At 36.8% G+C, this 24668-nt stretch overlaps 1 protein-coding gene across 1 annotated transcript in view; it reads right to left on the bottom strand.

Moving 5' to 3' along the window:
* Positions 1-22424, bottom strand: part of LOC109053412 (integrin alpha-11-like) — a 35414-nt gene extending 12990 nt beyond the window's left edge. Inside the window, exons 1-17 of the mRNA XM_042715884.1 lie at positions 22347-22424; positions 20680-20787; positions 20046-20089; positions 14589-14698; positions 13327-13418; positions 13125-13239; positions 12911-13038; positions 11368-11516; positions 10441-10585; positions 10165-10327; positions 8994-9064; positions 5312-5456; positions 4590-4738; positions 1783-1926; positions 1349-1552; positions 1087-1217; positions 1-47 (exon numbers count right to left, since the gene is read on the bottom strand). The exon at positions 1-47 is cut by the window's left edge and continues 120 nt beyond it. Coding sequence (XP_042571818.1) covers positions 1-47; positions 1087-1217; positions 1349-1552; positions 1783-1926; positions 4590-4738; positions 5312-5456; positions 8994-9064; positions 10165-10327; positions 10441-10585; positions 11368-11516; positions 12911-13038; positions 13125-13239; positions 13327-13418; positions 14589-14698; positions 20046-20089; positions 20680-20787; positions 22347-22424 — 2023 coding nt within the window. The remainder of the gene's footprint in view (positions 48-1086; positions 1218-1348; positions 1553-1782; positions 1927-4589; positions 4739-5311; positions 5457-8993; positions 9065-10164; positions 10328-10440; positions 10586-11367; positions 11517-12910; positions 13039-13124; positions 13240-13326; positions 13419-14588; positions 14699-20045; positions 20090-20679; positions 20788-22346) is intronic.
* Positions 22425-24668: the final 2244 nt, after the last annotated feature.

The following is a 24668-nucleotide window of genomic DNA, read 5'->3' as shown; positions in this document are numbered from 1 at the left end:
AAGGCTCGAAGTTAATGCTGATCCCCACGCGGACCACACTGCGAGACCTGTTTGAAAACACTTGAAGTTATAAAACTGCTTTCCATTATGATTCATTTTTCATTTCTCCTTAAATCCCAAACGAGAAATCAAAACTGACAGAGATGAAACAATGTTAGCATATAATACAGAATTAAAGATCTTTTGAACTTGGGAGAATTTGACTAGAAATATTCAAGTTCATGTTGAGATTACTTTGGTCTCTTTTAGAAGCAAGAGACTTTTGTTTTTGTTTATATTTCTCCATTTAATCACATTGCTGTCTATAAAACAATTACGATACAGTATTAAAGAGATGTTGGGATCATTTGGGATTATTATCAGTAGCTAAAACTTAAATCATTAAAAAAAAATCATTACTTGAAATAAATTTTAAAATGTAAGTGAAATAAAGATATAAATAAATATCTAAACAAAAACAAACTATATACATATATATATATATATAACTTATATTATTTCAGCTAGTTGCCATGGCAACATTTTCATTTTGTTTAACTTGATGAAATAAAATAACTAAAACTGAAATAAAAATTTACACAAACTATATAAAAATACTTTTATTTTACATTTTTTTAAAGAAATGGCAAAACCTTAAATACTAAAATAACAGTCATACATCCATTTACATCATATTAAAACCGTCCATTTTAATATTTGTAGAAATTATGGCATATTATAATAATACTTCAAACTGTATTTTATATATTTTTTTATTAATCTTAAAACAATATTATTATTGTTTAGATTTTCTGTTTTCATTTTAGTTAAAGTAATTCTGTTGTGTTTTTGTCATCTTTATTTTAATTTGTAATTATTATTATTATTTTTTAAACATATCTATATAGTTTTTATTACATTTTATTTCAGTTTTAGTTTTAGTTGTTTTAGTACAATCTTAGTATCAGGTTAAACTAAATGAAAATGAAAAATGTTGCCTTGACAACTAGCCGAAATATAATAAAATTCATGTTTTTTAAAAAAATATTTAAGTGTAAGCTTATATTATTTCAGATTTTTGATGGTTTGAGTATAGTGTAAACTCACCAAAGCAGAACCGCGGCCCCGAAAGATCCCACGGACAGATCTATGAGCTGATCTCCATTCACATCCATCATCCCATGAACACTGCGGCCAAAGTAACGCAGACCCGGAGAGACGTCACCAGCGGCTATTCTCTGAGATAGAGCGAAAATAATTACAGATTAAGAAATAAGGCGCAAAAGGTCATTCCTGTTATTATATCCTGTATTTTGCCGTTTAGTAATGTTTATTAGATATCAGTGACTCTCAGCTGAGTGAGTCTTACCTGTTTGTATTTGGGTTGCATGCTGTTGTGTTTGCCGTAGAAGAGATAGATGGCTCCTTTGTGATTGTCCTCCAGTGGTGCACCTACAACCAGCTCGGTGAAGCCGTCACCATTCAGGTCCGGAAGGCTGCACATGGCCGCGCCAAACCGAGAATCATGGGTCTTTTCTGATGGTCCAAGAGTCCCATCTGGTGTAAAAGAGCCCTGTGCAATAATCAGAGAGAGAAAGACAGGAAAATATTAACTCAAATGGCTGTGTTCAGAGTTGAACACTAGTATACTAGTCTGAATTACGCTACAGTGTGGTCACATGACCCTATAATGTAGTAAGTGGCGTAAACAAGCGGTGTGTGTACTTTCAGCAAGTCTTTCTGTGTGTATGAACACGTATTCTTTGAGAAAGCATTATGGTGTTGTGTTTAGGATGGTGTCACCTGTAAGCTGATGGTGTAGATGTAAACTCGGCCTTTCTCCCACCCTTTGTAGAAGTACATGGGAGCTCCGACAAGCAAAAGATCCGTCAGTCCATCGTCGTCCAGATCAATCGCTGCCAGCTCACTTCCATAATATGAGCCGATCTACAAATCACCCAAACACACTGTTAGCATCTGAGATCCGCTCAGGCTGTAGTGTATGTAACTCTTTCAGGGGTTTCCTCACACATTCACCATACGAGAATCATAAGCTTAATTACTTAAGTCTGAATACATTACCCAATTTACTGTCTGGAGAACTTGACACTTGACAAAAATAAGTTTATGGAGATGGAACTGATGCATAATTCCAAATAAATAGAACGAGGTCCACAAATAATTCTTAGAGTTTCACAAACATGAATGAAATTCACAAATGAATACAATTTGAATTGCAACTTAAAACATATTAAACATGTAGCCTTCGATATGAATAGAAATTAAACATATTATGATTAAGAATAAATTATGTTGTTGATCAGAACTAGGCACATTATCGTTGCACATCACTGCCTGTATATTACTTTTTATTGTTAAAATTGAGATTTATGCATCATAACAAACGACATGTTGAGATAAAGATTACGTTAGTTGTTGTACATTTTTTGTAATGGATTTGCATTTTAATTTTTACTGTAAGATGGACGAATAAACATTGACGTGAGCTTTAGTTTCAAGTTTACTAAAACGTAACATTTTAATTTGAATTTATAGCCTGTTTTTCTATTGATTCAGTGATGGGAGACACATTGTGCGGCAAGTTCTTCCGTTCTTCTGAACCTGCATTTCAACCCTGAAAGTTCCTGCCGGCTTTACAAACACCAGGAAACAGGAGACGCACTTTATCACATTACCGTCTAAGTGCTTTCCTGAGGGCTCGCGCACACACACACACACACACACACACACACACACACACACACACACACACACACACACACACACACACACTCACACACACACACACATTCTCTGGTGCATAGCAGGTTGATGGCTAAATGAATGTTGTGGTCGGCGACTGGCAGCGTTTGAAGCCGTAAGTGTTTATTGTGTGCATTCACTGTAGGCCATGCGTTCACACACACACACACACACACACACACACACACACACGTGCAGATGAGATGCACATCTGGAGCGGGTGACTGAGTCTAGACCTTCACACCGTCTCCTGTCCGCACACATGGTCCACATTAATCTACTGATGCGCCTCTCCAATCAAACACGCCACTGTTTGAGACAGAGAAGGTATGATGGAAAAATGCAGACAGATGGATTAAGGAAGCATTCAGGGGAAACGTTCACCGATTAGGCCAAGTGCACACTACAACACTCACTGAAGAGCTGCGGCACTTTTACATCCACTATTTCATGCAGATTAGTCCTGTTATAGATCATCAACAAGACCACTATTTCCATGATGCAGTTTACCATCCGCGGAAAGCAGGCCGTAAAAGGAATTCTGTTTAAAAGAGGCAAATGTGGACGTTTTGTTCTGATAATGGCAGTCGTGATTTATCAAATGATGGAGAAGAAGATATTTTTGCACTGACTCGTGGGCTCTATCATCAAAGGTTTTATGTAGGTGTAGAAATCTTAAATGTATGAAGTTACGGTATTAAATGTTATATGCACTGCCGAAAACAAATAATGTCTATCAATAGTTTGCATGCCAAAAACTCTTGTCAGGCATATTTAGAACAAGAATCATTAGATGACCTTAAAAGACTAAAAGATTATTTAGTGCAAAAAGTAATGTATTGTCATTTTAAAACACTAGGATTAACCCATTTGTCAGCAAGAAGTTTTTAATAATTTAAAATATATTACAATTTTATATGAGCACTTATTGTTTTATAAATGGTTTAATAATTACAGGTCAGAATAAATATGTTGTTTCATTTTTAGATAACTATATCTACGCTGAATGAAGACGGTACATTATTTTACCCATATTATATAGAAACATTAAAATAGACACTTTACTTGCTTTTTAATGCTTTCTATGAATATACTATCACTTTTGTTTTTATTCAGAAACTCACTTCATTGTGATACATTTCTCAGAAAACAAGACTTTTTAACGTATATCATTTTGCTGAAGAAAATACTAAATAAAATATTCTTAAATCTTGATTTAAGAATATTTTAGATATATTTGCACTGGAATAAGACTAAAACAGAGAGGAAGAAAATAACTTTGTTTTGCAGTGTGATCAGAAGGTACAGTAAATGTCATTTGCATATATTTTAGTGGTTTATTATTTATTTATTTCAGTCAAATGAATTAAAAAGCAATGGAGAAGTTGTATTTTCAAACTTGTATATTCAGAAAGTGTTGCTAATACAATGCATTGTATGCTCCGTAGACGTTTAAATCTAGAGAATATATTGACGTATTGTGTTCTCTTCAGTATATTCCTTACGCTTTCTTTTTCTCCTCTTTTAAAACCACAAAAGAGCAAAACACATGTTGCACATTCTTAATCATTTTGTAGAAGTAGAGTTAACAAATCTTGTATTTTTGTAGAAACGGTACTTGGTACCGTCTTTATTGTACTGTAGTGTCTGTTACTACTCTGAGTGTATCTCTCAAGTGTGCACACTAGAAATCTTGGCAGTGCTTGGCAGATACTTGTTTCTTTGTGAAAAACAGCTATAAGGTTTTTAATTAGTAGTAAGCCTCATCGTTGAGCACTGAAGTACTTTGTAGTACCACATACAGTAGTTCTTTAAAACACGGAAGTGTAGTATGTACTTGGCTTTACCTGCTGTCCGTAGAGCGAGTACAGTATGGTGAGGTTGCCGCTGTTGGTCAGTGTGAAGATGATGACCTTCCCCGTGTGGTTAAATCGAGGGGCTCCAGCGACGTACAGCTGACCATGTTGAGCCGAGACCACCGATGACACCGTGTACCCTAGAAACAAGAGTCAAATCGATACATTCTACATAAATATGATAAATATTGCCTGCTGGCTTGGAGAAAATGCACAGTTGAAAGAAGCATTAATATAGTTTTCAAGATTAGACTAGCTTTGAGACTTGCATGCAGTTTGGTTTCTAGTTGAGTTAGTTAAGTAGCCTTAAATGCATCAGAACTGGTCCATGCATATGCAAGACCTATGAGAAACAGACTAAAATTGATGTCTTTATTCACTGAACATGTTCCTTTCTGTACCTAATGCTTCCGTCTATTCAAAGTTAGCGGGTCATTTTTTTATTTTAATGCATGCAAAAACCAATGCCGTTTAGTGCCATCAACATCCAATCTGGAGCAACGCATCTTCATTTGATGAGTTTTAGTATATGCATGCATAAATTAAACTTGTAAAGAACAGAGTGAGCATTCTTAGGCATTTCTTGTAGGTTCAACAGAAGAAAGCCAGTCGTTTTTGAACTCGAGGGTCAGTACATAGCCTATATTCATTTTTGTCAGTCATGGAATCAGATCTTGATTAGGTTCTAGCTAAAAACGGTTTAATTTTCTTACCCAGATAGGCTCCGTGGTTCTTCAGTTCCTCTGGGAACTCTTTCATGTAAGAGGACTTGGCTGGGATGACTTTACCATGACGGGTCTCCTTAAGAACCGCTCCGTTCCAATCATACGCCCCGACGGCACCGACCAGAATCCCGTCCTTTGAAAGAATGGTCAGCATCTTTAGTTTTTACATTTACTTTTACCATGAACAGAGTATGTTTTTGGAAGGGAAACGCACACACAGTTATAAGCAGTAGAGAATAAAAACAGTGTTGCATCAGAGGTCTGGGTTCTGTACCTGCAGAGAGGACTCAGTGAGTGTTATGGGATCATGACAAACGGCCTGGCAGCGACTTCAGTGCTATAGAGAATGCAAACAGAGAGATTGGCCAAACCTCTCCCGCACCGATCCTACATATACCTCCAAAAAAAACCACTCAATTAATTAACATCTGGGGCTTAGCATTCAAACTCATAATGAACTGCCCATTCCTGACCAACACCATCACTAGACTCAACACTCGGTCATACTGTAGTCCTATCCCGGTTCTGCTAGTCAGACTGAATGAACTGTACTAGTGTAACTAACTAAATGATTAACCCATGCACAACTCAATGGCACAATGCTAGAAAGTTGTAGGTTGTTGCCAGGGCATTTCAATGCAGTTGCTCTGGATGGTTTTACCGGGTTTCTATGGAGTTGCATTGTGTTGTTTTAGAGAAATTTATATTCATCCACAGTATTTTTTTTATATTTTGCATTAGCGTTTATTTGTATATGTTCAGTTTTAATTTTAGCAATTTTGTTCTGTCCTTTTGTCATTTATTTTAATAAAAAAAAAAAATATTATTTCCATTTTTTTGGTTATTTTAGTACTACAACTTAATTCTGTTAGTTGCCAAGGCAAAAATTTCACATTTTTGTTTTCTGGTGAGGTACATAAAAAATAAGAGTTGATCAAATATGGACATTTTAAAAAAAGCAAAATTACTAAAACTAAAATTAAAATTACTAAAATTTAAACTTTAAAACATCCTTTTTTGCCCATTTGTTAATCATTACTGCATCATGCCTCAAATGTAAATTTTAAATCAGCCGTGTTTTGAACAAATTTCTAACAAGTTAGAAATATAGAATTATAATTACTGTAGAATTAGGGGCTACAGCGGTTGTCTGAGTTCTCAAGCATGAAGCAACTTAAAGTTTTATAAAAACACAATGGCTTCACATTTGCAGTCATTTATGTGGTAGAGCAAATCATGAAAGTCTTATAAATGAATATTAACCACTATTCTAGAAATCTATTAGACATTCCCGAGGGAGAGATGCCAGTTCTCTCCTGCCGTTTGGACTGTGAACTGAACAGCTCTGCAGTCACAATTGGTTTAGTGAACACCAATAATAATATCTACTACACTAAACATATTCTCCAAGAGGAAGATTCGGTCAATATGCAGTTTGATGCACAGGAAAGATATTTTCAGTTCAAACGGTGGTCATATCAGGGATCTGGACCACCTTTTGTGATTAACCGGACAGAAAAGTGTCCGTCTTTGATATTCTGGATGCATGCGAGCGAGAGCAGCAGTCATCTGTGAGTCTGACTGGAAGCCTTAAACTTGCTGCGTTCACTGCCAAAGTTTTCCTCATGCAATGTCGACGTGGACACTTTGACAGAGTTCCACGGCACATTTGCACAATAAACTCTCTCCAATGCACTCTGTGCTTTGTTCCATTTGTGTTTTATTAACAGTGCTTGCTAAGGCAAACCCCTGAACAGACCCTTAATCCAGAGAATTAAACATTTTTGTAGCTTCTGTGCTAAAGAAATGAACGATGGCTCAAATTGTGTGCATTATTTGAAGAAAACACACCTATGGTAGATGCAGAGTTGTAAATAACGAGTTTCTGACGAGTAAAAACCATTAATGTCTAAACAAATTCCATTTCAGCATTTTGAGCATCACCGGAAAATCTGATAATGCTTGGAGTAGATTAAAGGTAAAGCAAACCAAGATGTTACTTTACCGTTACATTGAAATATTTAAATGTATTCTAATAAATCAGCATTTCTTTGATGGAATTAGGGGGAAAAGAATGTTCGTCTTCACATATTAATAATACTGTTATTTAAGAATCACTATAATAGTTTTCGTTAATATTTTGAATTAGATTTTATTTTTATATTTTCTGTTTTCATTTTAATTTTAGTTAAAATTTAAGTAATTTTGTTGTTTTTGTCATTTTTATTTTTTATTTATTGTCATATATATATATACAGTAGTCAGCATTTGAAGTGGATCAAAACCTTTCATCAAAGAGGTCCTAAAGCCTAAAACCAAAATGCGTTCTTGTCTTAGGACAACTACAATAAACTTATATTTAATCATTTAGCATACTCACTAATCTATATATATATAAATATAGGTGGTCCCTGCCTTTATATAAAAGGTAGCACTATTATGCCGCCTTCTAAGATACTTTTATCCAAAATCTGAAGCTGCAGAATCATTGGTGGCAAAGTCAATCCCAGAATGCATCACAGGTTTAGACTAGAGATGCAGATGATGCGAAATAAATGTTAATTATAAATTCACTTAATATTTGTATTTTCTTTGGATTTTGATGCTTCAAGTATCACGTTGTGCTCATGTCAAACTTTATTGGAATTGACTGTAATTGCTATTTGCATAGCGTACAAGGCCTTTTGAGTGATCCAAAACAGTCACTTTTGAGATTTTTGTTTTCGATTCTATTCAGTTTCATATATTTCACCAATGTAGACATTTGACAGCAAGGTTTTGGAACCGAGTGTATGAGTTTTTTCTGCCGTGTCTGTGTCAGTGACCTAAGCTAATAAACCAACTTCCAAACTATTTCCATCTGATTAGGTTTTATTTACTGCAGGCTTGATGGATGCCAAACTCTTGCTTATAAAACAAAACAGGGCCATTCCTTTAAAAATATTTGCAGCCACAAGCAAATAAGGCCTTCACAAATACAGTCACATGTACGAATAAAACACAAGGGCACGTGTGTGAGAGTGTTTGTGTGAGGTTGCTCGTTCAAGGAGCCTAATTCAACAAAACCATATGTGTTCTCTGGACCTCGTTCCCTCGGAGAAGTCAAGAATGCAAAAAAAACTTTCCGAGACGTTATCTCTCATCTCCAGTTGCCACTGTCAAGAGCAGCTCCTGGAATCCAACAGTGAAATTTATGAAAAAAAATTATTTTTCTTTGTGTTAGTTGTCCTTTATTTAACACGAAAGCTCTCTCCTGCATGGGATTACTCCAACCAAGAGGGATGGCCTTCCCTCAGAAGACGGTCTAAACTGTTTTCATGCCGCTCACAGCATGTGGAACAGCTTTAAACATAAACAAGCCTTATTTTCATTGACAGAGTGGTGTTTCATGCTTCTGTCAGGCCTTAAAGGACGGTCGGCACCTCAAGCTTGTTTTCCCGTGGGCACTGAGCGGTAAACAAATCATTCTTTCAATGACTCTTTATTTTGACATACTCTATATTCTCCTCCCAAGCCAAATGAAAAACCTCAAAACCAAACAACCAAGGCAAAAAACAAAAATAACAGCATTTCATGCACCTCGCTGGGGACGTAATATAATTCTCCGCACATTAGCTCTGTTATCAATATTTATATTTCTTCTGCTTGAAACGGATGGAGATGCACTCACCTCGACGATATGTGAAGAGAATCCAGCTTGAGACATCTGCAAACCAAAGGCCGTGCCGTTCTGGTTGGTGCCTGCAGAAAAAAAAAAAAAACTAAGAAAACAAGATTTTGGTGTATTGCTGTGCAAAATTTACTCTAGTGATACCAATGTGTTGTGTATGGTAAGCAGGCAGTTGCTACGCTGTTGCTAGGGTGTTCTGAGTGGTTTTTATTTTGCTGTGTGGTTGCTAGGGTATTCTGAGTAGTTTTAGATGTTACTAAGTGTTTTTAAGGTCTTCTGAAGGATTTTTAGCATGTTGTTATTTGGTTTCTAGAGTGTATTCAGTTGTTAAAATGTTCATATTGCTATGAAATTTTTTGTTAGGGTGTTCTGAGTGGTTGTAAAGGTTGCTATGTGGTTGCTAAGGTGATCTTTTTATGCTATTTCTATGCCAATGCTATCTGGGTGGTTTTTATGTTGCTACCTGTATGTGGTTGCTTGGGTATTCTGAGTAGTTTTAGATGTTACTATGGTTTTTATGTTGCTATGTGGTTACTGGGCTATGTGTTCTGTTTTTATTAGTTTTAGAGGTTGTTATGTAGTTGCTAGGGTGTTCTGAGTAGTTTTTAGAGGTGCTCTATGTGGTTGCTAGTGGTGTTCTGAGTTTTTTTGTGTTTTTATGCGGTTGCTAGGGTGTTGTGCGGTTTGCTAGGGTGTTCTTTTTTATGGGTGGTTTTAGATGTTGGTATGTGGTTTCCAAGGTGTGTTTTTTTAGGGTGTTCTTTTTGTGTGCTGTTCCAAATGATTTTAAAATTTATTTTAATTTATTTTTCTATGTTGCTATGTGGTTGCTGGTGTGTTCTGACTCAGTGGCTAATGTGTTCTGATTCTATATAGATGTTACTGTGCGGTTGCTAAGGTTGCTAAGGTGTTTGGAGTGGTTTTAGATGTTACTGTGCGGTTGCTAACTAATACATATTATTTTTATATGTTGATATGTGGTTGCTAAGGTGTTCTGGGTTGTTTTTATGTTGCTATGCGGTTGCTAGGGTGTTCTGAGTGGTTTTAGATTCTGCTATGCAGTTGCTAGGGTGTTCTGGTCGGTTTCTGTGATGTTCTGGTCTCTAGATATGGTTTAAGCGTGGGATTATGATTATGTTTATCATTTATTCACTGAGTTCAAAGGTCATACCCTCCAAGCTGAAGATCTTCTCTCCCAGAGCATCGACGATATCTTTCAAGGCAGACTCGTCGGTGACGCTGAAGAAGTGCTCCTCAGGATCGGTGGCGATGAACTTGATTTCCCTCAGAAAAGCTTCAGGATTGATCCCTCGCCGATTATAGTAGCCAAGAACCTGGAACGGCATTGGAATATCTGAACTAATCGTTTGAAAACAACTCAACTCGGAGCGAAGTAAACCTGAAGAACACATCTGGAGGATCCTACTGGAAATAGACAGTAACTCACCGCAATACCGTACAAGGTGATGTTATCCTTCTCACTTTCCTCCACGGCGTTCCGCAGGTTTGGGCTGTCGTGTGATTCTCCATCAGTGATGACAATCATGACTTTCTTAGCATCTGGACGTCCTCCGTGTTTGAATGCTTGCGTTCTGTTATAAACACATAGACATGTACATGCAGTGCTGGCTTGATTACTTACAAATCATAGTCTGTTACTGATTCCAAATTACATGACGAATATTGTAGTTAATAACATAATCCATTACTCTACACATTTAATTAATATAATCAGACTACTTTTCGATTAATTCTGATCGAACTCGTTTATCACATTGATTTAAATAGGATAATTTTGTACTCTATTGATTTAAAAATACAAAAAGAAAGAAAATATATTCCATTCGTTGTTATTAACATCATGAAGTGCATTAAACATTACATCTCGTCATGATTTCCTAAACAATTTATTAAATAATGTATGTAACTGAGTTTTTCCAAGATTACTCTCCATTTTAGTGTTATTTACGCAATTGCAAATCATCTTGACACATTTGAGTTGTATGGAAGCTTATTTCTGTCACAGAATACAAATATATAAATATATATATACATTTTTATTATATAAAAAATATAACAATTGCATAAATATACAATTCTGACGTTTTTTTTTTCTTGCAATTGTGAGTTTATGTCTCACAATTTTGACTTTATTTCTCAGTTTACATCTCACAATTTGGACTTCTGGAAAAAAAAAAACTGAATTGTGAGTTGTAAAATGAGGTTTAGTCTAGATGTAAACTGACAGTTGAGAGTTTATAATTGTGAGATATAAAGTTGCAATTGTGAGATGATGTTGCATTTTTTTTGCAGAAATAAGCTTCCATAGCATATCCGTATTTCCAGTGTAAATATTGATATAAGTTGGTGGTACCGAGCAGTACTGATTGCGAGAGCTGTGCGTGTTTCCTCTCCGCCTCGCTGGTCGATATTCTTAGCTGCCTCGACAACCTCCTCAACCGTACGGAAATCATCCAGCCGAAACTCGTTCACCACTCTCGCACCATACTGGACCACCCCTACCTGACAACAGGACACAACACAACACCTGCTGATCATATAAAACAAAAAAAAAAATCTATAAAACAATCAAAAAAAACCTACAAATTACACAATCCATCAAACCATAAAGGGTGTTGCTAAAAACATTCAAAATAAATCTAGATATTCCACAATCCATCAAGGCAGGCAGGGTGTTGCTATGCAGTTGATAGGGTGTTATGAGTGGTTTACAATGTTGCTATGAAGTTGCTAGGGTGTTCTAAGTAGTTTTTATGTTGCTATGTGGTTGCTAGATTGTTCTGGGTAGTTTTTATGTTGCTATGCGGTGGCTAGGGTGTTCAGAGTATTTTTTTATGTTGCTATGCGGTGGCTAGGTTGTTCTGAGGTGTTTTTAGGTTGCTAGGATGTTCTGGGTAGTTATGTTGCTATGTGGTTGCTAGGGTTTTCTGAGTGGTTTTAAATTTTGCTGTTGTTTCTAAGGTGTTTTGAGTGTTTTATCGTATGTTTCCAAGTTTTTTCTAAGTAATTCATAGTATTTTATGCACTTACTAGTATTTATATTTTGTTCTGAGTAATTTTTAGGTTGTTATGCAGTTGCTAGGATGTTTTTATTACTATGTGGTTGCTAGAGTATTCTTAGTCGTTTTAAATCTTGCTATGTTGTTTCTAAGGTGTTTTGAGTGGTTTTCCGTATGTTGCTATGTGGTTGCTAAGATGTTCGGTGTAGGTTTTGTTGCTATGCAGTTGCTAGGGTATTCTGAGTGGTTTTTAAATCTTGCTATGTTGTTTCTAAGGTGTTTTGAGTGGTTTTCCGTATGTTGCTATGTGGTTGCTAAGATGTTCGGTGTAGGTTTTGTTGCTATGTGGTTGCTAGGGTATTCTAAATGGTTTTAAATCTGCTATGTTGTTTAAGGTGATTTGAGTGGTTTTTCATATGTTGCTGTGTGGTTGCTAGGTTGTTCTGAGTAGTTGTTATGTTGCTGTGTGGTTGCTAGGTTGTTCTAAGGAGTTTTTAGGTTGTTATGTTAAGGATATTTTATGTTGCTGAGTAGTTGTTATGTTTGCTGTGTGGTTGCTAGGTTGTTCTGAGTAGTTGTTATGTTGCTGTGTGGTTGCTAGGTTGTCCTGAGTAGTTGTTATGTTGCTGTGTGGTTGCTAGGTTGTTTCTGAGTAGTGTTGTTATGTTGCTATGCAGTTGCTAGGGTATTCTGAGTGGTTTTAAAGGTTGTTAATTGATATTCTATTAATGATTTTGTATATTTTCTTGAATAATCAGATTAGTTTGCACTTTTCTGATGAGTTCCTGAGTCTCAGGAGTACAGTGGTAAGGGCCGTTATTGTACAATCCTAGAGTTTCATAAATCAAAGTCAGAACAGTCCAAAACTGATTTTCCAGGTGGTAAATTCAGACACACCTGGATCTGTCCTGGACCGACGTAAAACTTCTGCAGCACATTTATCAGAAAATCTTGAACCTCAAACCAGGGGTAGATGGAGTTGGATCCATCTAACACAATCACTATGTCCATGTAGGTCTCGCATCCTGTGGAGAAACTGCTGCTGTCAATATGCATGTGATCTTCAACTCTTAATGAGAAGACTCTTCATCAGTGAAGAGTTTGGCTTTACTTTGAAAGGCTGGAGCGATGCTGTGGGTGAAGCTGAAGCTGCTGTTGACTCTTGAACAGATGCCTGTGCTGTAGTAGGAGCTTCCACACTCGTACGACCACAGCGGCCCGCACGCCTAAAACACAGTCAGCATAAAACCATTTTCAGAACCTGTTTTGTTTTTTGATGAAAAATTATGATGTTTTTGCATTAAGCATATTACCACAAAGCTGTTGTCTTTCGGGTTGGAGGTGAGAGTCATTCCCAACCTCATTTTCTCTTTGCGTTCAGACACATTGTTCAAGGATATCTTTCCTTAAAAACAGCCGAACAGCAAGAGAAAGTTGAGAGAAATTACAAAATGTTTTGTAAAATTTTGCCTTTCTAAAGCTTAAAGGTACAGTTCACCCAAAAATTAACTTTTGCAAGCCATTTAAGATGCAGGTGACTTTCTTTCGTGAGTAGAACAGTAAAGAAGATTTTTAGCTAAAACCGTGGTCCTTTGTGATTCATTAAATGCAAGTCAATGGCTTCCCATTTTTGAGAACAAAAAAAGTATGCATAGGCAACAGAAAATTAATAACTGTGCCTCCTGATGATATATTGAGGTCTTATGAAGCGAAATGATCGGTCCTTGCAACATTATTTACAACATTATTACCAATAATCCAGAACCTCAGGCAAACAGTCCAGGTGATGTCCGGTTCACGAACGAATCATTCTTTTGAACCAGTTCTTTTTAGTGAACTACAGTAGATGAATCAGTTCACCAAATCGGACTGAACCGTCTGAAACAGTTTGCGGCTCGAGCACTGCAGATCTACAAGTTCTTCGATCAAAACCCACTTTCAAGCACCTGACAGTCACTGCGACTCGAAATCAGCCAAAATAGAGGCGTATCTGATTCTATAATGAAAAGACTTATTCAGTGCTCCAGTTTTTTCAACTGAGCTGAGCAAACACTTCGACTCGGACCGAAGATGAAGGGGCCAAATGACAGTTTTTATGGTTTCTCATTGTTTATGAAAAAAGGTGAGTTAGTAAAGACTAGTTTATTCACTTTATATGGGTTAGACAAGTAAAACATATGACGTTTCACATCATTATTGGGTGCTTTAATAATATAATTGCATATATGTGACGTCATAATTGAACTAGTGAATTGAACCAGTTCATTGAAACGAACTGTCTAAAAAAAAACTTATTTCTTGCACAGACCGATTGTTTCGCTTCATAAGACCTCAGTATATTGCCAAGAGCCACGGGTGTTTATTTTGTGTTTCTTTTTTTAATTCTCAAAAACAGTCTGCCGCTGATTTGCATTTTCTGAATCAGCAAGGATCACAGTTTCAGCTAAAAATCTTCCTTACTGTTCTACTCAAGAAAAAGTCACCTACGTCTCGGATGGACTGAGGGTGAGTAAATTAACAGCACATTTTCATTATTGGGCTAATTATTCCTGTTGTGGAGTCAGATGGGTGATACCTAAATGCAGTCGTGTGCAGTTTGTGGCAGGTTTGCTGTCTAGTGGACATCTGTAGACGTCACCTGTCTGGTGTTCACCGCTGCTCTCAAAGGGAGCTCCGACCAGGAGCCTGAAATACAAATATACTTCCTTAAATACTTATACACCACGCATTTTTTGATCAGGTTTAATTGTTTGATGTAATCTTCAATTATGCATGATGCTTTATTAAAATCTAGTTTGGGATATTTGTTTTTTTCTTTTACAGCTTTTACTGTTGTTTTTATTTGAGAATAAATTGGTGAATGGTAGCAGATCATTCCAAATAGCCATTTTATGAGAAACACAAACAGGGTCTCAAGTTCAACATTCCAGCTGCGTTCCAGTCGAAGTCATTCACTCCCTGATAGGAGGAAAACCCTACACAAGCCCCGCAGCAGGGAACTGCTAAGCAGATTTTTCCAGCTTCTGAGGTACGTTTGAGACGCAGCCAATACCAGAAACCAACAGCAAACTCGGTAATGCTGTTCACGTTGAGATCAAGACGTTTAGAACTGCGATGACAAACCACATCCCAGAGTTTGGCCTGTGAAATCCATCCATGGCAATGTTTATGTTCCTCTGCTGCCACTGCGACCTACAGCCGTGTGTTCTGAATCACAGAAATGTCACTGTCAGTCAATTTGTGCCAGCAAAGTGGTTTTCCCTAGTCCGGATGATGTATTAAAATGATTAAAATGAGCACTTAAACCACCTAAAAAACACCAAAAACACCATAAACCAACTAAACCAACTAAAACCACCAAAATACCCAAATAAATTTAATCTGTTTTAATTTTGTTTTAACTATTCAAAAAAACCACATTTCACTAGTCAGGATGGTCTTTGATGGTTTTATCTAAAAACCAGCCAATTCTCAGACTATCAAAAACATCAATTTAAAAAAATAAAAGACGGTGGTTTGTTGGTTTTGTAGTCAATAAAACTCTAGTTTTAGAGAAGTTTCGGACACTAAACCAGCTGAAAAGCAGCTTCACCAGGCTAAGGAACCAATTAAACCTTACTAACCATCTTTTGCTGGTTAAAACTAGTCATTCAAGCAGAGTAAATCATTTGCTGTATATTAAAGAGTGAAGATTTTCAAAATAAAACAAATTATTGGAGTACTGTATGTTTCACAAGAAAATAGCTACCTTTTCAGTGTTCTACTCTAAAATTTCAATGTTAAAAATGAATTCAATGTGTTGTGCCATTTCTTTGTAACCGTTTATGAAGCAATTTTTGAGTGAAAGTGTTTCTACAAAACGTTTCTTCCATTTTTTTTTTCAGTGTACCATGGTAGGATTTGTTTTTTCTTTGTCACATTTGTTTGTGGGATGTGCAGCACTCTCAGTTCCCACAATGCACCACTTTCTGAACGCCAGTCATTATTGGAATGTACCATTAGTCTTGGGCACCCGTATTGAAGGTTTAGTCTGTCCTGAGGCAAAGTTATTTCAGGAACGTCAAGTTCAACCCGGTTGTTTTTCCAAGGCATCCGATGCTAATACAACATGCCAGGGCTTTCAGAATAAATTGGAGCTCAATGTCTTAAAGGATGACAGACCAGTCTCTTTCTCACTCTAAACAACCTACAAGTATCCCAACATATACTCTTTAATGAATAGTTTAGTCTTTGTTTACTAATCATGTCGATCCAAACCTGTCTGCTGTTACTTTGCCTTTCACTTACATTGTGATAGAAGCCAGGACACTAATTGCTCGGTGAATCCATCCAATTGTATTTTATTTGGGTATGAAATGTCTGTGTTGCAGTTTGTCTAGGATTTCCACAATGCCATGACAGAGTCTGATATTTTATCCTATAATGATTCTTTGGGTTAGCAGCAAACTATATGATTGCAAAATGGTGGAGAAATTGTGCGAAGGTTTGCAATCACTCTTATAGCACTGATTGGCTTTAATGGCATTGAATTATCATTCAATCTAAATTTGCACAAAATAAACAATGTCATGTCAAGATACATAAAACACACATGCATAAAACCAAGAGGTTAAACATTAGGACTGCTAACTGAAAGACTGTAGGTTCAAACCCAATCAAGAGTTGACTGATAAACTATCACAATTCACTAAAAACCAGTTTTGAGGGCAGTGTTTCAGACTTCTACAGTTCTACAGCTTTTCCAGGTCCTGCTACACTGGCATCTACTGTACAAAGTGGCATGTGTACTTGAAGTAAATCATTCTCTCTCTTTTTTTTTTTTTTTTTTGCACGACGCTTATTAAAGTTTTCACCTTGTTCACAGAAGTTTGCACTATTTGCATTTAGAGCTATGCATTTTATCCAAAGCGACTTACATCCCATTTCAAGTTCATGCATTTACTGGGAATCAAACATATTTTGTTTAAAAGAGCTGTTTATGTATATTTTCCTGCTAAAACAGCCAATTGCATTTGGTTGTATTGTGCACCGTTACCAGATCTGCATAATTTTTATGTGCTGTAACAATGCAGACAGCATATGCAATTCATTTTTAGTGAATTTTCCCCTTTGGCTTTGTTCACACAAATGTGTTTTACTCAAATCCGTTTAGTTGTTTGTTAATTGTGTGAAATCCATAGGTTTAACAAACCCAATTTGTATGTGGGCTGAAATCTGATTAAAATTGGATTATAGTAATGCATTTCAGTCTAAACAGTAGAATCAGATTAGTATTAGTTGTAATATCCCAGGTATTGACTTCACTGCACAAAACGGATCCAATTTCAGCACTTGCACAGCGACAGCGAAGATGTTCAGTCCTTAATATTAGATTTGAAAAACAAATCGGAATCAGGTGCAAAGCCACTTTGCGTTCTTCCACGAGCTGTAATAATTGTAGCATACATCACTTCTGATAAAAGCATCTGCTGATGACATTAGCTCGAAACCCAGCTGAACTATGGACTGATGTTGTTCTTAATCTTGCACATCGGAACATGATGACATGTGGATACTAGTATCCCTAAAGTACTACAAATTCTTCATTTAAGCTCTTGAGTTATGTTGAGGAAATGAGTCACTGAAACATGATCAGCGACTAGTGTTTACCATTAATGTCAACCCATTTTACATCTCTCATGTGATGTATTTTTATACGAAACTGGATACTCGAGAGAAAAAAAAAAAAAAAAAAAGGTTTCTTAATTCTTACGTCTTGTTTTCCAGTACAAATATTTAAACATTCTTAAATCAAGATTCAAATATTTGACAAAAAGAAATTTCCAAAAGTTTGCACTCTCATTCTGACGGCACCCATTCACTGCACTATTCCTTCATGTAAATAGAGGTGATTTATTAGTTCATATGGAATTAAAAAAGAAAAAACATCCAGACATTTCTACATGTAAACAGGATGCACTCAGACCTTGGCTAGAACAGTTTGTAACACTTAATTTTTAAGATGCATGTGTTTTTAAGAACTAAAAATATTTTTATGCATTAGTGCATGAAGAAAAACATTCCTTTGAATTTAAGTGACATTCTACAGAAATGGAACAGCAGCATTCCTCTCGGTTCTGTGCAGTGAATCACATTCCAGAGGGAAGCGCGCGCCACACGGTTTGTCTTGAGATGGGACGCGCAGGAGGGGGTTTGGGAATTACAAGACACAAAACACATACTTTCCAGAGCTCGCGCTCACAGACGGGTCGAGACAAGTGCAAATACTTTCCACTTATTTACCTGCGCACTTCAAAGGCCCCCAGGTTTCTCAGTGCTGGGGGACCCCCAGTTCTCCATCAATGATGACAAACCTCAGGATTAAATAACAGGAAGGATTTAGGGATTTTGATGCTGTGGGAGTTTGGTTAATGATATTCTTTTATGTGTCTGGGCTTTTATAAGTCAAAAACAATACCCATAATTGTGTAATTGATTAGCTTTACTATATTAAGACCAGCCGGGTTACAGTAATGGCATTACTCATCATGACACATTCTGCATGGCTGCAATTATACAGGCACCGGGTCCTGAAATGTATTAAGTTTAATATCGTGGTCTACCTAAATCTGGTTTAATTTTATTCATATGAAACAGTTTCAGACTTAGAGTCACGTCAGTCAATTAAAACTTCATAAAGAGTGAAACACTGAAATTTTGCGATGCTTTCAAAACATTGATCCGTCATTAATCATGTGAGTTTGGGGTGGACTTGTCTGTTTGCCTGACCAATGATAAATGGGTTGGAAATATTAGGGAAAAAATAAGAAAGTTTGCTATGCAATTTGAAATTAGAATAAACATTTTAAATTAAAATAGATAAATTCTCTTGACATTAATATCTACAATAGGCTTTAAAGGATAGTTCACCCAAAAATGAATATTACCCCATGATTTACTCACCCTCAAGCCATCCTAGGTGTATATGACTCTCTTCTTTCAGACGAATCTAATTGGAGATATATTAAAAATGTCCAATAAAGTGCATCCATCCATCATAAAAAGGGCTCCACAAATCTCCGGGAGGTTACAGCCATGACTTTTGTAAAACTCGAATTGTATTCGTCTGAAAGAAGAAAGTCATACGCACCTAGGATGGCTTGACAGTGAGTAAATCATGGGGTAATATTTTTTTATCTATGGGTGAACTATCCCTTTAAGTAAATATTATTAACGTAGTATTTCCTTCAGGTTTCCGTTTTGCAGTGGACCATTTTTAATGTTGGAAAATGTGTTTTGTTTTGTTTTGTTTTGATATAAATACCTTTTTATTAACAAACCTCACTTTGCTTGCAAAAATAGCGCTATGTAATTATAATCATAATTCGAATTGTAATCCATAACACTGAATTTGTAAGACTAAATGTCCACAGTTATACGACCTGGAGTGACTCACTTGCTACTACACTCTCAGAAAAAAAGGTACAAAAGCTGTCACTGGGGCGGTACCTTTTCAAAAGGCACACATATGTTATTGGTTGTCATTGTGAATGGTTTCGTTTACTGCTTATTTAATTTCCCATGAATTTGTGCAGATGCAGCCATGTGGAACCACAGTTTGATTTACTTAAGCAAGAGCGATACGTCTTCCTGCTGGGAGAGTTTCAGGTCGAATCTGAACCGGTTTGCCAGCAGACAGCAGAAGCATGAGCACGATCGCATTTCACAACAGTATGTCATCGGAAAAAATGATGGATTGAACTATTCAAGAAGAAAACTATTGCTGAAATTGAGCCTTTGTCTATAATATCTGGATTGTTTCTTCTAGACAGCACAGAGAGAGAGAGCAAACGAAGACTTTTGCTGTAGTTTCTCCTGAGGAAAAAATCAAACTATGCTCAGATTTGCCAAGGCATGAAAGTCAGGGATTGTTGATCAGGGATGTTCATCTGGGAATGTTCTCTCAGGCCTGTGAAACTCAAACTGGGAATATAAATTCTAGGTTGCCATCAGGTTTTCACTCAGAACTGGTTTTCACACAGCAGTTTCTTACCATTTCCGCCCGTCTGCCTCGTGTTGTTGAACCGTGTATCCAAACTAATTTTGCATGTCTGGCTCAAATATTAAAGCATGTCCGCCGCCAATAAAAAAACAAAAAACACCCCCTCAAATAAAAAAAAAATCACCTTTTCAACAAAATTCAGCATCCAACGAACAACAAAACTACTTTCTGATAAAAGGTCTAAATGCTGCAGTGCATCTAAGGAACACTTATTCTACTCTTTTGTTGTTCTTAAGGAGGCACAGTTTATCTCACATGGTTTATCAAACAGTCAGTGAAACCACATGAAAGAGCATTAGAGAAAAATGTCAAGATAAACGCCATCGGCAGCACATTTCAAAGGGAATTCTGCATCCTGTGATGCTCTTTTCCCACTTCCCTCGGATCCGGATGGACATTCGCAGCCTCTGGATTTCATTTAAATGTTTATTGGGACGGGAAGCAAGAATACGGTCTCACAGAAGTGACGTCACATCCCCTTTCAAGTTTAATTTCCTGGGGAAACTTTCCCCTGACAGGGAAAAAAGAAAGAGGGTCAATCACATTTCCTCCATATTCTTCTCTTTTTCTCAGCCGGATGAAAAGCCCCAAAAAGAAAGAAGCTCAGGATGAAAAGTCATCACACTTCATAAGACGCGGTGGCCTGTCGTGAAGCCAGCACGCTCCTCACATTCAGTCTCAGTGAGCGTGGAATGTGTTTTGGAGAGCGTTGTTTTGTCTCTTTACACTCTGGCTTCAATACAAGATATAACGATTTGTGGTGTAATGTGTTACCACAGAAAATCACATTCACTTATCCATCAGCTTTGCTAAAAAAAGAAAAAAAAAACAGAAAAAAAAGTGAAAAACATTTGGGGTTATGCACTTAGAGGGTTTTAAGAAGAAATTAAATGCATTCTTCCAGACAAAAATGTGTTATTAAATTCCAAAACATAATTTTAGAGCTGATCTACGGCAATAGAATTTTAGCTATTTACCATTTTTTTGTTAATTTAGTTGGTAATTTAAAAGTTTTTTTTTTTTTTTTTTTTTTTTTTTTTTTTAATGCACTTTAGTTATTATTTGTATATTAGTACTTCACCTTAAACTTATTTCAGTTTGGTGCCAAGGCAACATTTCTCATTTTCATCTTTTTTTTTCATCTAATATTTACATTTAATTTTATTTCAGTTTAATTTCCTTAAAATGCTGCAGGTGGATCAAGGTTTGATAAAAGAGCTACTGGAAGCCAAGCCAAGTTTTACCAACCAGCATGACTAGACTAGGAGACCTGATAAAACCAGGTTAGGCTGTTTAGAAGGTTTTGTGTATCTGTTACAGAAAGGAGGATTTATTCACAGACCGGCTTGGAGAAGAAATGAACCCACGACTAACACATTGGGCCAGAAATGACCCAGACGTTACACTCACACGGCCAGTGACTGCGAGAGATTCCAGCATGGTCAAGTCTTCACAGAAGGTTTCTGGGAAAGTGCTCTTAAATTTGAATCATTGAACAGGTGGCTCTTCAGACTAATACAAGTCTTTAGAAATGGCTCAGGTTCCTCTTTCAGTGCAGTTCTCTGGTGCTTTTTCACCTGTTTTATGATCCAGCAGGTCTGCAAGTCTGATCACTTAATAAAGTAACAAAATAAGACCATATTGAGCACACCTCTAAAAATAAAAAAAGGATTGTGACATCAAGTCACATAAGGTCAGCATCTGGAAAGAATGGTTTTGATTAAGCTGAAAGTAGGCTAAAATGTGTCAGATGGATGTTATTTTCTCCTCATTACTCATGATAGCCAATCAGATCGAAGAGAAAGTATTTCTCTGTAAGTATTTAAATTTAATGCATCACAGCACATCAAATATAGTGCTTCTTTCACATGCGTTTTGAACTCAAGATTATGCCGCTTGTCATTAATGCGTGGAGACCAGGAGTTAGGTCCTTTTCCAAAAGCATTCCTAAAAAATATTTAGCCCCAGACGTGCTTTTTCCACACAGAGACGTGTATTGTTTTTAGATGACAGTATTTTAAGAGCTCTGGTTACTCAGAGAGGAACAGTGTAATAAATCTGCGCCCTCTGCTGGACGCCGCGTGCAAACGCACTTCCCAGTTTCACGCATTCGGACTGAAAGGCTCCTTTTTCAGAACACAATGACAGCTTTATTCTGATTTTGACTCTTATGTATGCTAATGCAAGCACAACAGACTGGCTGTTACCCCAAAACTACAGATATCGCTACCAATAACCAATATTTAAAATATTACAATTATTTTTTAAAGATTATGAATATTGTCTTGGAACCAGTCTGGGAGCCACAGCTCTTGGAAATCCAGCTAGCTGAAGTTCTGGCACGTCTAGGTTGGATCGGTCTGTATTCATGAGCTAAGACTTGAGGTAACCACTTCTCAGCTCATTAAAAAGATTTTACGACATAGAAATATCTCTGGGGATTCGGTCCGCCAGAATTGAGCTTCTCTGCATACATTTACTGCGATCGAACCCGTGTGTGACATGTGAGCAGGTCCATTAGACGAGAGGGTGTGTAAATGGATCCAGATTGTGTGTTTGATCCGCTCATAAAAGTCCATCTGGATGTTCTGGATGAAGGTCACACAGTTCCTCTAGAGTTCCTCCTCTATCAACCTGACGTTCCCAGAGCAATAGGATGGTTTTTGCTACAGAAATGTTATTTCTGTACGTTTTAGATGTTTGAAAAAAAGTGTTAAGTGTGAACATTCCGTTTGATCACTTTCCACCAATATGAGAATGTTACTTTTGAATGTTCTCTGAATGGTCTGAAACAAGTAGCATTCGGAAAAAAAAAAAAAAAAAATTGATGAAATTGATGAATTGTTGATGAACGGTGTATAGACTGTTTTTGTGCTCATGGTTTATGAACATGATTAAAGGCCAGATTAGCTAATGTTACTGTAAGAACCTGTTCATAACATTGAGAGAACCTTGCCAGAACGTTCTGAGATATTTCCTGTCAGCTGGGATTCACTTTATTGAACTTGATATCAACTCGTATGATAAAATCCAAACCATGAGCAACTTTCAAAAAATATCTAAATTATAGAGTTTAAATACAATGCAATAGATTTCAGAACTTATAAACCATAGAACTTTTATGGGTTTTATCATGCTTGTTAGATTAAATAAGATGAGTATAATGAAATTTGATCAGCTTTATCTCACTTGTGTCCTCAGAGTCTTATCTAAGCACACTGACATAAGGATAAGCTTGCATGAGCTCACACACACACACACACACACACACACACACACACACTCACCTGACACACACCACACCCACACAGCACACACACACACACACACACACACACACACACACACATACACACAAAAAAAAATTCTGTCCGAGTTACCAAAACAACCACACACACACACACACACACACACACACACACACACACACACACACACACACACACACACACACACACACACACACACACACACACACACACACACACACACACACACACACACACACACACCACACATCACACACACACACACACACACGCACGCACGCACACACACACACACGCACACACACACACACACACTCACCTGGCATCAGAGCAGCGATCCACAGCAGAAAGATGGAAGTGTACTCCATAAGTACACACGTGAATCAGTCGCTGTGTTTGTGTGCATCAGGTCCTCACAGTCGGCTCTGATCGAGTCCTGAACCACAGCAGAACTTCATCTGAGGAGGAGGAGCTGCCAGCTGCCTCGAGGAGGAGGAAACCTGGGCGAGAGTCCTCAAACACACACACAGAGAGAGAGAGAGAGAGAGTTTGGAGCAGGTACTGTAGCTGACTAACCTCTCTTGATACTTTTACTGCTCTTAAAGCTGCTGTATCTCTCTCTCTCTCTCTCTCTCTCTCTCTCTCTTTCTCTCTCTCTCCAGATGTGTTGTTGTGGGAAAATGAAGTTCTCCAGCTCTCTGGACTTCACATCTGTCAGAAAAAGCCCCACACGTGCTGTTGCCGGAGCTCAACGGTCTTCAGTAACATGGAGATTTCTACTCCATGCATGCTTTCAAAGCCCCAAGAACCCAAGATTTGGCTGTAAGTTTATATTCTTGTGGCATCAACCTTTAAAACGCACATATTTTGAAGAGTTTTAAATCTATGCACTTAATTTATTCATGCTAAACACTACAGGTAATATTTGTAAAAAAAAGAGCATGTAAAAGATTGCAGTTACAAGTATTTTTTTTTTTACAAGTTTTCTGAAATGTTAAGTTGCATTATCTAATTAGATATGCCCTAAATTGCTTACATTTCCAGAATATAAATCTGGATAAAGTCAGGTTTAAAATTCTTGTTAAAAAGGGGATCTATTGTTATCACTCAATAAATCAGAAAATAGATTAAAAAAAATAAAATAAAAAAATCATTCTAATTTATCAATATGCTGATTTATTATCAATGTTGGAAACTGTTTTGCTGCTTAATAATAATAATAATAATATTATTATTAATAATAATAATAATAATAATGTGATATTTTCAGTATTCTTTGATGAATAAAAAGTTTAAAATGAGAAGCAACACTGTGTAAGATATTAAGACATGTTTTCAGAGAATA

Source organism: Cyprinus carpio, chromosome A25 (genome assembly GCF_018340385.1).
Source record: "Cyprinus carpio isolate SPL01 chromosome A25, ASM1834038v1, whole genome shotgun sequence".
In the NCBI taxonomy this organism is placed as follows: Eukaryota; Metazoa; Chordata; class Actinopteri; order Cypriniformes; family Cyprinidae; genus Cyprinus; species Cyprinus carpio.
Note: the sequence above shows the minus strand (reverse complement) of the source record. Positions and strands in the feature narration are given on the sequence as shown.